General features: G+C 38.0%; 1 protein-coding gene across 1 annotated transcript in view; it reads left to right on the top strand.

The window, feature by feature from the left end:
- Window positions 1–590: 590 nt before the first annotated feature.
- Window positions 591–14,402, top strand: part of SSB (small RNA binding exonuclease protection factor La) — a 21,637-nt gene continuing 7,825 nt past the window's right edge. The window contains exons 1-8 of the mRNA XM_039365410.1: window positions 591–746; window positions 6,619–6,693; window positions 7,891–7,994; window positions 10,300–10,474; window positions 12,037–12,144; window positions 12,232–12,332; window positions 13,687–13,758; window positions 13,844–13,886. Coding sequence (XP_039221344.1) covers window positions 6,628–6,693; window positions 7,891–7,994; window positions 10,300–10,474; window positions 12,037–12,144; window positions 12,232–12,332; window positions 13,687–13,758; window positions 13,844–13,886 — 669 coding nt within the window. The 5' untranslated portion in view covers window positions 591–746; window positions 6,619–6,627. The remainder of the gene's footprint in view (window positions 747–6,618; window positions 6,694–7,890; window positions 7,995–10,299; window positions 10,475–12,036; window positions 12,145–12,231; window positions 12,333–13,686; window positions 13,759–13,843; window positions 13,887–14,402) is intronic.

The following is a 14,402-nucleotide window of genomic DNA, read 5'->3' as shown; positions in this document are numbered from 1 at the left end:
GAACCTTCTTCAGTTCCCCAAATATCGAGTACTTACAACATACTCAGCCTTACATTGCTGTTTATACTCCACAATGTAGGATTCACTCAGCACAGGAAAGGAAGCCAAATCTAACTAAATCGCATAGTGTACATTGTTATTCTGCAGCCTCTTTAATCTTGCAAGGCGCGAAGACGGAATTAACTAATTGTGCGCGCAAGCCGTCCATAAGAAGAAAAAGCAAAACTAAGATATGTGAATCCCAGTTCTGAACTGAAGAAGCTTCTTGGATGAGAAGCGAAACGTCTTGAAAGAAAAACAAGAAAGTCCAGTTGCCTTTTGAAAAAGCACCTTTGGGACAACCGTGACCTGGATGACCGAGAATCTCCATAGACATTAAAATATGTGAACTTTCCCTCTCTCCATTCTTTTTCCAAAAGAAGCCGGGCCTTTTCAAAAGTCCCGCGAGTGGCGGGAAGAATTCCGGCAGAATTCTTCGAGCAGCGAATCCAGGGAGCGGAAGATTCGAATCGGCGTTCACACATTCCACTGAGGGCGCCAACTCCTCCAGAAGGGGTAAAGGCGGAGATGAAACTCTATCCGCGTGGGTCCGGACGGGAAGGAGGTGTGGTTACTGCCGCACTGGCTGCTGGGCTGGCCGGCGAGGAGAGATCGGCGTTTAAAGATAGGAGCCTTAACTGCCGCCGCGGCCTGCCGCTGGAAGAAGCGTGTGGAGGAAGCAATCGCTCCTTCGACTCCGGGAGAAGGTTGGTTTGGGGGCCCCGCGCTGCAATTTTAGACCGTTTCCCGGCATTAGGCTTTCACCACTACATTTTCGTATTACACCATTATATTTCGAGGCTGCGGAGTTAATAGATTTCCACGTGTATCGTGGCTGTGACTCTTGGGTGTTACGCGGAGGGGAACGGCTTGGAGGTTTTTCACCCAGGTGGTAGATAGCTCTCCCCATCATCGTGGTGGTAATATATAATTAAGGATATAGTCTTATGAGGTCCACCTGAATGAGGTATCATCATGGTAGCGATGGTAGGGGACGCCGTCTGTCGGTTTTGCCGAAAGTCTCCCGGAATGTAGGGTTTGCAAAACAAGGAGTTTCCCCTAAGCATCAAGCGCGTTCCTACGTTCGAAGGTGTATCTGAATGGATTCGCCAGTTTGCTCCTTTCCTTGGTTGGGGCCTGTACAGGCAGCGGGCTGAGGGGAGGGTAACTGGAAAGGGAAGTTCATTGGAGTTGGCCGGCTAATAAATTCAAATAAGTAAATAATAACTTTCGGGGCTCCTGAGATATGGCTTCTGGGATTCTCGGGTTCACAAATGACAATTTTCAGGCTCACTGCGTGATCGAACTGCGCTAATACGGAGAGCCGAAGGAGGCGGTAGAATCTCGACATAATTTTGGCCTCTACCACTTCAGATTGCAGGAGGCAACGGGATTGTTTGGACCGTTCTGTGTTATTTGAGAGTATCTATCTCCAAGGAAGAGAAGAGAGAAATAAAGGCAACATTTTCCTCAGTTTAACTCTTGGTACACTCGGGGCATTCTCCACGGTAGAGAACGAGATTACCTTGTTTGAATTGTGAGAACGTAGTGCTATGTCACATGGAGTTCCTAAGTGGAGATTAATCCCTTACTTGAAATGCTCATAGTTGTAGAGAACAGAGTACTAGCTTCTCTAGGTGCTGACTTTTCTCCCTTTTTCAATTTTGAGTAAAATTGAAGTGACAGCAAGTGTAGAAGATTTATTATAAAATCAACAGAAGTTAATAACAGACTTTCTCTGACAGTAATACTAACAATAATTCTTTTAAATATTTTTTTCTTATGACAACTGGTGGGTACCAAACTGGAACCTTGAGATAATCTTTGTAGCTAACTGGTAAGGGAATTCTGGGAGCTGTAATGCTACATTGGAGGAGAGTAAACTAGGGGAATGTTTTTCCAGAGTTTTTCCATTGGGTATGCAGAATTATTGTAATAGTGAAGAGTATTCAGAAACTTTATTAAAAGCTGTGTGTTATTTGCAGAATTTTCTCTGCCACCTGCTGCTTTTATAGATCCAACTTACATTGGAAATAATCGGTAATTTGCCTCAAAAAATAGGTTGTACAGCTGATTTCTGTATGTTTTCAATTAAAACAATGATAAGGCCACACAGTGAAAATAATAGCATAATAGCAGATATGAGTTATTCTGCTAATGTAATAGAAAATATGAAAAAATCTGTACATGAATATCTGCATGTAAATTCTTCTCCACTTAGACAGGACTCATGAAGAGATCCTCTGAGTAGACTTAAGATGATAGTAGCAAGGTATTGGGCTAGGAGTGGGGAAACTCAGCCTGAAGTCCACCCTTAGCCATGGAAACTTATTGGTGATTTTGTCATATCATATTCTCTTAGCTCACTCCTTACAGAAAATTGGTGGGGAAAAATGAGAAGAGGAAAAACGGTTTATGCCATGTTGAGTTCCTGATGGAAAGACAAGTTATAAATCTAACAAACAATATAGGAGTGGATTAAGTAGGTACTCTTCCACACTATGAAAAAAAAAGAATGTCCTGATATGGAGGCCCCACAGCTTTAAGTGGTTTAATCAAGATCCAGGTTGCTTCCTCTGTGAGAATCAAAGCTCTGATGTTGATATATAGTTCAAAAGAACATGTATAGTGTTATAAAATTAAACATTGGTAATCCTAGTTTTTCAGTATTTTTTTTATATCTCATAGGTTTCATTATTATTGAAATGGTTATAGTTCTTACTGATGGTGCTCTATACTGGTCTGACCAAAGTAAAGATTTGAATTAATACTATTTTTAAATTTGTAGAAACATAACAGATGCCAAACTGACATTCTGTTAATGTGGATATGTTTGACATTCCGTTTCTTATTCTGTATCTTCCTATACTCTTGAATATTAAGCAATATAATTTAACACCTATTTTATAAATAATGACGGGCTTGTTTTTAGAAAATTACTATATCTTTCATAAATAAGGAAAGTCCGAAGCCAGCTTTGCGGTCAAGCTTCATTGCTCAAAGAATACATATATACAATTACAAATTATGTTGGAATGAGTTGGCTTCCCATCTCATGTGGAGTCATAGTTTATTGAGTAAGCCTCCAGGGAGTTTATACAATACACTCAGACCATAGTTTACAAGCCATGATGCCTGGTTTATACAATGTGACATGAAAACTGAACAGATTATACTTGTGAACTACCAAGAGTCCTTCAAGATTGTTGCAGTCCATAAAAAGGATGAATAAATTGCTGAGTGTGGTGTGTAAATTGTAGATTGTACAGTTCTTCCTGCTGGGCCTGTTTCATTCATTTTGAGGGCTGTCTATTGAGTGTTACCTTGCTTGGGTGTATCAAGTCTTCATTTAGTTTTTCTGGCCAAAGACCCTTTGATCAGACACTGAGCTTTGCTCAAGGGATTTAGGAGAATGGAATAATAAGTGTCTGTATTTCTAAAAAATCAATATCCCCTTGATTCTAGCTGAAAGATGTGACTGGGGAAATAGTCTTCTGGAAGGAAAAAAAAAGAACAGTTTTGAATGCTGTTTAATTGGGAATAAAACTTATAAGCTTTTAGTTTTAAATTTATAAAGCTTGCAAGATGGGACTTAATGGAATGGCATGATTGCTAATACAAAAAAACAACAGCATGGTGTTCATATCATAACATGATTAGAGAAAGCAAATAAAGGAATTCTAACTCAAGCTTTTTAGTATATTGGTTGAATTCTAAATTGCTTCAAATATAGCTATTAAAGACTTTAATTCATTCTAATTTGAATAGCATTTTGTAAATTAAAGTTTTTAATAAATCTAAAAATATTTCACAGGTATCAGTCCGAGAGATTTAGTGATTCATTATCTTTTTGCTGTCCTCCAGGAAAGTGAAAGCCCTGCTTTTTGTACTGGTTAGAGATAAATATTGATCAGAGATGGGATAAGTCTTAACAAAAATATGACGTTCTGTTTATCCAGTTTTGTAAGGGTGCTGCTTCCGTTCTTTTTAATTTACAACACTTCTAACCATTTTCATTTTCCCTTTTAGCATGTTTTCACAAGCAAGTTTAATAGTTGCCAACTAGTTACAGTTAGATGGTGACACTTAACAGATTTGCAAAAAGCTAAATATGCTGCAAACTTGCTTAGTATTTGGATGGAAGTCACCTAGAAATCCCACAGCTGCAGACTAGACTGGGAAGTTAAAAAAAATCCCAGAAGTTGGCAATGGCAAACTTTTTACTTCTGTCAGAAAACATGGATATATCCATGTAGTGATGAGTTAATTGAGTTAAATTCAACTTTAATTTTATTTATTCATTCACATTGCATCTGAATGCTCAATTTGAAGCTATGCTTAGGTTATCTTTATCTATTTTATTCTATGTAACTGTGACAAACACAAACATCATTATAAAATACTAAGATGAGATAACTGTGGTTCATGGTAGATAATGAAGTTAAGTAGATAAACTTGGAACCGTGGTTAATCCAGAATTCTGCAGCAAATATGTTAATATACAATTTTATCTGAGATTGTATTATGCTGGCGTAATACAATCTCATGCAACATATATTGTAACTATTGTGGTATGATGGTTATGGCTTAGAAATGTCTGTGGTTCAAGTCCACCCTCAACCATGGAAACTGATTGAGAGATTTGGGGCCAGTTGCGTTCTTTCAGCCCAGTTTATCCTGTGGGATTGAGTAGAGAACTGTGGAGGAAGGAGTGCTGTGTAAGCTTCCTTGAACTCTTGGCAGAAAAAAGGATATATAATGAACAAATGAATGTACATTCACCAATTACAGCTTTTGTTCCAAATACAGTGTAAACTATTGAGAATTGATTCCAGAATATCTTACAGATCATTGCCTCTAAAATTTGCCTGCCTGCATTTCCTATCTGTTGGAGAACCCTGCTAATACCATCCAGTAATCAGGTCTGAACAAGAATTAGGACTTTCTCTGTCATAACAAATTGTTTACCCCTGAAATTATTTTGCTCTAGTATCAGACCTGCTGGATACCATTCCCTCCCTTTCTCCATTCCCTTTTTATTATGTTATAAATTTTGATAACATTGCATAGTTTCAGTATAGTGAGGTTTATAGACTATCATTAAAGATGATTAACATTCTATTGTTTAGATTGTTTAGAATAATTTTTCTCTATTCTAAATGCCATATCAATTATTTGTTATAATTTAGGATGTCAATATTACAACATAAATAAAATTACTTGACTTTTTTATCCAAAGTTGAGTATAGCATTGAAGAAAAAAATATACTAAAATTAACCTCAAAGTATTTGTTGTACAGGTAGTCCTCAACTTATGACCAAAATTGAGCCCAACATTTATGTTGTTAAGTGAGACATTAATTAAGTGACTTTTGCCCCATTTTACAACTTTTCTTGCCGTAGTTAAGTGACTTACTTAACAATCACTTAAGCTAGTAACCTGGTTGTCAGATGAATCTGGCTTCCCCACTTTGCTTGTCAGAAGGTTGCAAAAGGACACAGCAATAATCAAAAATATGAACCATTTGCCAAGCATCTGAATTTTGATCACATGACCATGGAGATGCTGCAAAAGTTGTAACTGAAAAACGGTCATAAGTCACATTTTTCAGTGCTGTTGTAACTTTGAACGGTCACTAAATGAAATGTTGTAAATTGAGGACTATCTGTATAATAAAGATTTTGATCATATTTAATATTAAAGTTCCCATTGTATAGTCTTGGTCTCTATACATGTTAATGAAAAAATATATAAACAAGCAAATTTAACAACAGTTAAAATACTAAAAAGTAGAAAATAAAATTAAAAACCCATTGGGTTTCTGACTCTTCCTTTTAATACATCAAATTTGCAATATTTTAGACATTTAGGCCACCTTAGAATCAGATTGCAAATAATTATATTTGTCATGTGGCACATTTATTTTTTACCAATGGTTTCATACTTTCCTGGGTCAGCAAACTGATTATTCTTGTGTGACAGTGTCTAATTTTATATACCAAGGTTATTCTCATTTTTACTTTTGCTTTAATCTGACTCGTTTGACCAATGCAGGTATACTGGAACATATCTTTCTAAAAGATTAAATATATACTTAAAAAGAGGGGTCTTAATGGTTTGAATGTGCAGTGTTTTCAGTAGTAGGATTCAGCCGGTTTGCACTGGTTCAGTAGAAGCGGTAGCTAAATTTTGTTGAGTTCGGAGAACCGGCTGAACCCATGCTACTTTGGGAAATCCATTCTAAGCCTCGGAGGCCTGGAGAAGATCTCCCAGGCCTAGAATGGTCCACCGGAAGTGCGTGGATGTCACTTCCGGAAGTCTGTTCTAGGCCTGGTGGAGTCTTCCCAGGCCTAGAACGGCCGTGGAAGTGCATTGATGTCACTTCTGGAAGTCTTTTCTAGGCCTCGGAGGCCTGGAGGAGACTTCCCAAGCCTACAACAGCCCACAGGAAGTGCCTGGATGTCACTTCCGGAAGTCCATTCTAGGCCTCGGTAGCCTAGGCCTGCATACACACAGAGAACTGGATGTTCAGGTATTTGAATCCCACCACTGTTTCTAATATATTGCTTTGATTGCAGGAAGTGAAAATGGCTGAAAACGGAGATAGTGAAAATATGTCTGATTTGGAAAAGAAGGTTTGTCAACAAATTGAGGTATGAATACTTCTGGTATGCATATTAAGATAATATGCATATGTAAGCTTTGGATAATAGGTCATATAATTCAGTGTATCTGAAGTACATTAGACTGGGGCAGATTGATCTACACTACAGCTAAAGTACTATAAAGGCAACTCTATGGTAAAACTGTTAATCTATGCACTATTTGATCAGAAGTGACAGTTTGTTGGACACAATCTCAAAGCAGAATTTTCTATTTTAAAAAATTGGAATTGATAATATAGCTCAATTTGTTATTCTCATACTTTTTACTGTTTAAGTCTTCTAGTAGTGCTTTATAACAGTGGCCCCCAACCTTCATGGCTTGGCAGCCTGGCGGGGGAGGGAGAGGGGAACTGGCATATGCAAGTGGGGGCTGGTGCATGTGTGCATGCTGGCCTTCTACTTGTGTGAGTCGAGCTGCACGTGCATGCACTAGCCTATCACTGATGCAGCCCACTTCTAAACTGGCTGCAGTCCAGTAGTGAGCTATGGCCCAAGGGTTGGGGGACCCCTGCTTTATAATATAAAATAATCATTAGGATAACTACTTCATATCGTTGTTTACATTTTAAGAAGAATATGAATTTTTAAACTAACCCAGAGTATCGGTCATCCAAACTTACTGATTGCAATTGGGCCCGGCAATTCTGTCATTAAATGGTAGTATTGTTAAGTGAAGCATTACACAACTGCACCTATATATATATATATAAAACATCAGTTTTAGTGGTGGTCTTTATTCGAATCAGTGTGGGTTGTTAAGGGTGATGTCCACATGACGGTAACTTGCAGCATCCTGCCAGCTTCCCCATTGATTTTGCCTATTAGAAGCTGGCAGTGACAGGCATAAATGACAATCAAATGACCACAGGACATGGGGACCATCATAAATGCTTGCCAGTTGCCAAGTGCCTGAATCATGATCCTGGAGATGCTGTGATAGTTGCATCTTTGTGGACAAGTCATAAAGTCTCCTTTTTCAGTGCTGTCATAATTTTAATTGATGCTGAATGAGTTAGTATAGTTAGTCCTCACTGTACCAGTTAGTGAGGACTAACTGGTACAGGCAAAAGATGCAATAAAAGCTTGTTATGGTAAGGGAACTAGAACTGAATAATTGCTAAATGAAGCAGTAGAGTATCCATAATTTGAGTTCTGATGTTTGTATTATTATTATTTATTTCACAGTACTACTTTGGTGACCACAATTTACCCCGGGACAAGTTTCTTCAAGAGAAGTTAAAAACAGATGATGGCTGGGTGACTTTAGAAACAATAATCAAATTCAATAGGTAATACTAATAGTGGGCTCATAGTTTCATAACAAAAAAGAAGAGCTTCTCCTATTATAATAAACCTAAGTCCTAGGCTAGATTTGATTTTAAATCTCTATGAAAAATAACACTTTTCACTGTGTAAGTTTGATTATTGATTGATTCATATTTATTGGTTGCCATAATGAAAATTGGCAATTTTTATTTTGTGTGTGTGTGTTCTGCAGCATAATTTGAAATATATGGTCATACATCCCCTGTATCTTTTCTCCTTAAAAACAATTATATCCACAGAGGAGAGTACTTGTTAAAGCAGATTTTTGTTCTGGCTTTTTTTATTATTTTTTTTGCACACAAAAGAACAGCTCTTTTCCCTGCATAGAATGAGGACTTTATTAAGAGTGCTATTCTATTCTATTTCAACACACTATGATCTTTCAGGAAGTAAAGATATACTCAGTGGGTTTTTACATGGCATGGAAAAAAGTCTACATTTGATATATTTCTCATATTTCTACCATGATAAATACAGAAGTTTGACTTTTTAAATCTCAAAAGTTGCATGTCTTTCATTGTTTCGTATAAAAGTATAGGTTTTTACTTCTGTGCTTTTGATATTAAAATAAGCCTATTTAAGGACACTTATGGAGGGAAAATGTGGCTTTCTGGAACAATTTGAAGTAGGATGTAGAAGGCTGCTGGTGGAAAGGTGAATGGCCTAATTCTGGGAAAGTTGGTAGTAGTAGAGAAGAGGCAACAGAGTGTCAATCCATGAATTTCTTTAAACTGGATTTTTTTTTGTCTATCAAATATTCTGGTTTAATTTATGTTCCTGATTGGTTTACAAATTGGACACATAAATTGGAAGGTATAAAGAGACCCCCCCCCTACGTTTGCCACCTCTGAGGCTAGCAGAAAAAAAGTAATTAGGGATTGATAATTTCCCCCAACATTCATGTCTCCTGCAAAAATATTATATCAAATTCAAACCGGAATCCTAAAAATTCTGGGTCTGCTTGTTTTGGAGCCCACTCAGCTCCAGGAAATGACAGAGAGATCATTAGTAGGATACAGTTGTCAGTTTTCTGGTTCTCTTAGAGTTTCTGGATAAGCATTCAGACAAAACAACACTTGGAATGAGTAGATTGTGAACTGAGGAATAAGATGGAGAGCAGACCTCTTGATGCCAGTTAAGTGGCCAGTATCCTGAATCTGGGGCAGTTCCCATGAGGGACATTTCATGGGCAGAACAAGTAATTCCAGACTGGGGATAAGAATCAGTAGGTTGAACATGTTCAGGTCTGCTTTGAAGGGGGTTCACTTGTAAGGAGGAATAACAAGTTGTGGACGGGGCATTCAGTAGATGAATAGAATCAGGGTCCATGCTGAGACAAGCGTGGCAATAATTTCACTAGTCTGCTCTTTAAAGTCCATTTGTGAGGAACTGCCACCTCTGGGATGAACATCTGGAGGGTTATAAAGAGGTTGTGTTCCATCAATCAGCTTGGTGTTTCTTTCATTGGTTGGGATGAATTTTGGGCTGGAGTCCCTTTTTTGTTTTATGGAAGTTAGGCACTCGGAAAATGAACTTGTCAGCTTTTCAACAGGAGGACAGCTAGAGAGCATAGTAAAGTATTAAGAAATTCATTTGCAGTAGTCTCTGAGTGAAGCATTGATTTAAGTGCCTCAAGTCTGCATGTGATGGTTTCTTGGTCTTCTGTAGGGAGGGTGCCAAATAACTGGACTAGTTCTTCCTCATCTTCCATAGGGTTGGCCGATGTCTGTATCTTCACTTCAATTAAATCAAGGGCATTAATGGCTTCTGTGCTTATCTGGACCTGACCTGGGAATATGGACCCATTCTGCTGCAAGGGAATTTGCTGGCTGATGTTATGAGCTCTGGAGCTTATATTATCCTCCCTTGGGAGCTTGACTCTCATCCCAGAATTTAGCAGAGGCAATACTGTATACTGCTGTTATGAAAGACACATACAGATCTGATTAGAAAACCCCTTAAGAAATGTTTACATTTAAAAATCATTGAAGGGAGTGAGAAATGGTTAAAAGTCAATGTTATTCTCTCATGACCTTGCCACCTGGGAAGCCAAGAGATTTTTGTAAGATTGCTGGAATATACTGATGAAGAAGCTGTGAGAGGGAGTATAGCACTCCTGTTTTATTTTTCTACCTACCCTAATCGAGAGGATTCATTGCAGAGATTGCACAAATTTCATTTAAATGCCAGACGATGTGTGACTGTCAGAAGACATGTGACTCAGGCAACAAAAATAATAAAAAAAATCTTTTATCTTCCATTTTGCAGGCTAAATCGCCTTACGAAAGACTTTGATGTAATAGTGGGGGCTTTAAAAAAATCGAAGACCGAACTTATGGAAGTGAGTGAAGATAGGACTAAAATCCGAAGATCTCCAAACAAACCGTTGCCTGAAGTTACTGAACAATATAAGAATGCAATTAAAAGCAGATCTGTATATATTGTAAGTGGAATGGTGGTGTTAGAATATTGTGAATGTCAGGTTTGAAGTGATTGAATCTGCCTTTTCCATCAGGGTCTTCTGTTTAAGGGTCCCAAGAACATGCGAAAGATTCTAAATTCTATTTAGTTGATGTGTGGTGAAGCCCCCTATAAATTGAGAATATACTCCTTTGCTTTTTCAGTAACTCACATGACTTCTGGTTACTTGTTTGTTACCACAAAGCAATCCTGTTGTTCAGCAAAGAACGTACTGGCTTTGACCTCAGATTCTCAATAATTCTATATACAATTACTACAATCATAATAATCTAAAATCATGCTAAAAAGAAATTCAAAATTTTATTTTTGGGAGCTTCTCTATTATATATTAGGAAAAGGATCCAAATTGTTTAGCTTCATGTATGCATACCTATCTTGCTATTCCTTGCAGGGTAAATATGCAAAGTACAGAAGGAGTGAGGAATTAAGGCACAACATAAGAAAAGGAAACATGGCTAAAAAATTTTCTGACCCTATTCACTGTATCTCTATATTTTTTTAAACATATCTTTGTATTCACTTTCATACACTGCTTTATATAGACTTTTGTTCTTTAAACCTCATCTTGCTTTTTTTGAGGATTTCATCAACTCTAATCATTCTTAGTCTTCCCCTTCCTCATGACCCCTTCCTCTTTCAATTGCTTGTTTTGTTGGGTTTTGATCTTTCATTTTCTCCAGCTAAACAAAGCACCTCAAACTATTTTTGTATTCATTCTACACTCATTCATCAACCATTCATTTTTGACCTTATTTCTTCCTATTTGACCACATAAGGTTTATTACGCTCCCCATTTCTCTCATATTCAGCTTTTATGTTTCCCCTACCATAACCCAACTCTCATCCCCTTCTAAGAAAATGGCAAGAAGCACGTTATTACAAACAACCATTTTCACTTCTTGACATAGATGCCATAGTACCCTTTCACCATTGTTGAATGTCTTAAAGTTTTTCAGCCCGTTTCCCCACCTTTAATAAAGGTCTACCTTCTAGTTCAGCAGCCCCCAACCTTTTGGGCACCAGGGACCAGAGAGAAGTTTTTCCATAGACCAGAAGGGCCATGGTTTTGCGTGCTGCCTGCCTCCCATGGATGGGGCTTCGCTTGTTTGCACAGACCGGTTTCTGGCATGCCGTGGACTGGTGTTGGTCCACGGACCAGGAGTTGGGGACCTTTGTTCTAGTAAGATACGTACAATAAGTTTTTGGTCTAACTTGTAGCCCCTCCATTTTCCCTATAAGCAGACCTATCTTGATCTTCAATATACAGTATTTACTACTATCATTGAAAGTTTTATTTTTCTAAGCCGTGAGTTTTATTTAAATCTGAAGCCTTGCTATAAGTTACATGGTTTCTCCTCTTGCGTTAATTATTTACACACAAATTCAGTAATTGATTATGGAGGAACAAACCACATTAAAAGAACTTATTGCTCCCATATAATAATAGCACTTTATTTCTGCATTGCCTAGATCTGTAAAACACTGAACTTAAATATGAGCATTATCTAAACTTTCGTTTTTCAGAAAGGTTTTCCATTAGATACAACTTTAGATGATATCAAAGAATGGCTGGATTGTAAAGGCAAGGTAGAAAACATTCAGATGAGGAGAACACTTCAGAAGACATTTAAGGTAATCCCTTTGAACAGAAGAGCTCTAAATTTCTTAAGGCTGTATCGCATCCCAAGATAGATTCAGTTCTACTTTTTCTTAATCCAGGGATCCATCTTTGCTGTATTTGATAGCGTTGAATCTGCCAAGGAGTTTGTTGGGACACCAAACCAAAGGTACAAAGACACAGAGCTGATTGTGCTCTTCAAGTAAGTATCGTTTCAGTTTTGCATTTAAATTTTGACATGAGCTTCATGTCTGATGAGCGGCCAGCTTTTTGTCTTCAAGACTTGTTTTTAAATTCTTGCTATTTTTTTTTAAGTTTTATTTTACAATGTTAATGTGTGGGCTTTATATTCTTTCCTTCCCATAATAAGCTAGAGTTTTTTCCCCCTTGTATCTGAAGCAGACATGGGGATATTGATTCTATGGTGTCACAGCTCTTTCGGCTTATAAAGAGAATACCGTGGCCCCCTTCCTCTTTTTAAACAAATAGAAAAGCAGGTGGGAGAGAAAAATCAATAGAGTTGTGGGGCCCAAATCCCAAAAATGTGCATTTAAGGAGGGGATAGACAAAGTTTTAAAGAGGGAAATAGATAGCTTAAGCTTCAACCCGAATTTTGTCCCTGAAAATATAAAGAGGAGGATCTTGATTTGGGGGAAGGGATTTAGGGGGTGCAATGGATGCCATACATTTCTGCAAATCTTAACTTCCTTTCTTTCCATCAAGTATACATACAAATGGGAGACAATGACATGAGAGAGCCCATCATTTTATGCAATGAGGTTGGCCACCTTTTCTTCTTTGGAAAATCCTTTTCCCTTGGAAGAATCTGTTGAAGACATGTAATAGTCATGGATGGGGATATCTATTTTTTCCCCCCTCAACCTTTCTTTTGGACCTCCTCATCTCTAACTTGAATTGTGGTAAAAGGAGAAGATCTAAACTGAGGCTCTGAATTAGTTGAGATCATAAAATCTCTCTGGTTTTCTTTCATATATTAATTCTTTGTTATTTGATCTTTATAGCAGATTCATGGCACATGGGGGTCTTGAACAAACAAGTTACTCTGGGTCAGAAACATTTACTGAACAAGGATTCATTGAGTGCTTTCTTATTTTACTTGCAGGTTAGGGCCAGACTGTCAGTAGCAATTGACACTAGTTGCCAATTAAGTTACCCAACTGGGTAACACTAGTTACCCAATTGGGTATTGGAGCTCTGGTGGCGCAGTGGTTAGAAGGCAGTACTGCAGGCTGATTCTGCTGACTGCCGGCTGCCAGCAGTTCGGCAGTTTGAATCTCACCGGCTCAAGGTTTATTCAGCCTTCCATCCTTCCGAGGTCGGTAAAATGAGGACCCAGATTGTTGGGAGGCAATAGGCTGACTCTGTAAACCTCTTAGAGAGGACTGTAAAGCACTATGAAGCAATGTGTAAGTCTAAGTGCTATGGCTATTATGCTGAGTAACGTTTTCAGATTGTGACCTGAAATTTTGAATATTACTTTACATTTCAGTAGTAATCCCAAATGCATGTGCTTAACTGGGTTATATTCTGTGCAGGGAAGATTACTTTGCCAAAAAGAATGATGAGAAGAAAAGGAATAAACTGGAAGCAAAAGCAAAGGCCAAACAGTAAGTGGCAATGTGAACTTTGAAATTAACACTTGGCTTTTGTGCCCGAGTTTTGTTGTCTGACTTTTTCTCCTTTTTATAACAGGAAGAAGGAAGAGAAACAGAAACATGCTGAAGAAGCTGAAATGGTACATTCCCTTTGATTTCACTGACTGTGTAGTCCATTCTGGTGGTGGCTACATTTTTCCATGCTACAGTGTCTACATTTTAGGCTACGGTGGTAAAATAAAGAGGATATTGCTTAGACTAACCTGAATCTGATTTCCTGAAACTAAGGCAAATGAGAAAGCTTCAAGCTGGATACTTCAAATCAACAGCCTTTAATATTGGTGTGTTTACTCTTTACTGATACTAGGCTCAGTCCTAAAACATATGCTCTGGAAGAAGTACCCAGTGCAATTCTCCCAATAAGGTGAACCTCCTTGATAGACGTGAACCTTGATAGATACTATTTTCTTTTAGAAATAGGGCCATAAAGGCTTTTTACTGGGCTTAAGATGAATCTAATGACTTATATGAAAGAAGGACCTTAGTAGCAGTCCTGTGTTTTGTAGCTCACTCATTCTGTGGAAAAGGCTGTCCTGACAAGAGAAACCAAATTGCCTGCAGAAGGCTCATAGAATGTTTATAGGTAAATGAATAAG

The sequence above is a fragment of the Crotalus tigris genome, unplaced genomic scaffold (assembly GCF_016545835.1).
Source record: "Crotalus tigris isolate CLP2741 ecotype Arizona unplaced genomic scaffold, ASM1654583v1 scf7180000020074.1721668, whole genome shotgun sequence".
Lineage (NCBI taxonomy): Eukaryota > Metazoa > Chordata > Lepidosauria > Squamata > Viperidae > Crotalus > Crotalus tigris.
The sequence above is the reverse complement of the archived record's forward strand: the minus strand, read 5'-3'. Positions and strand labels throughout refer to the sequence as shown.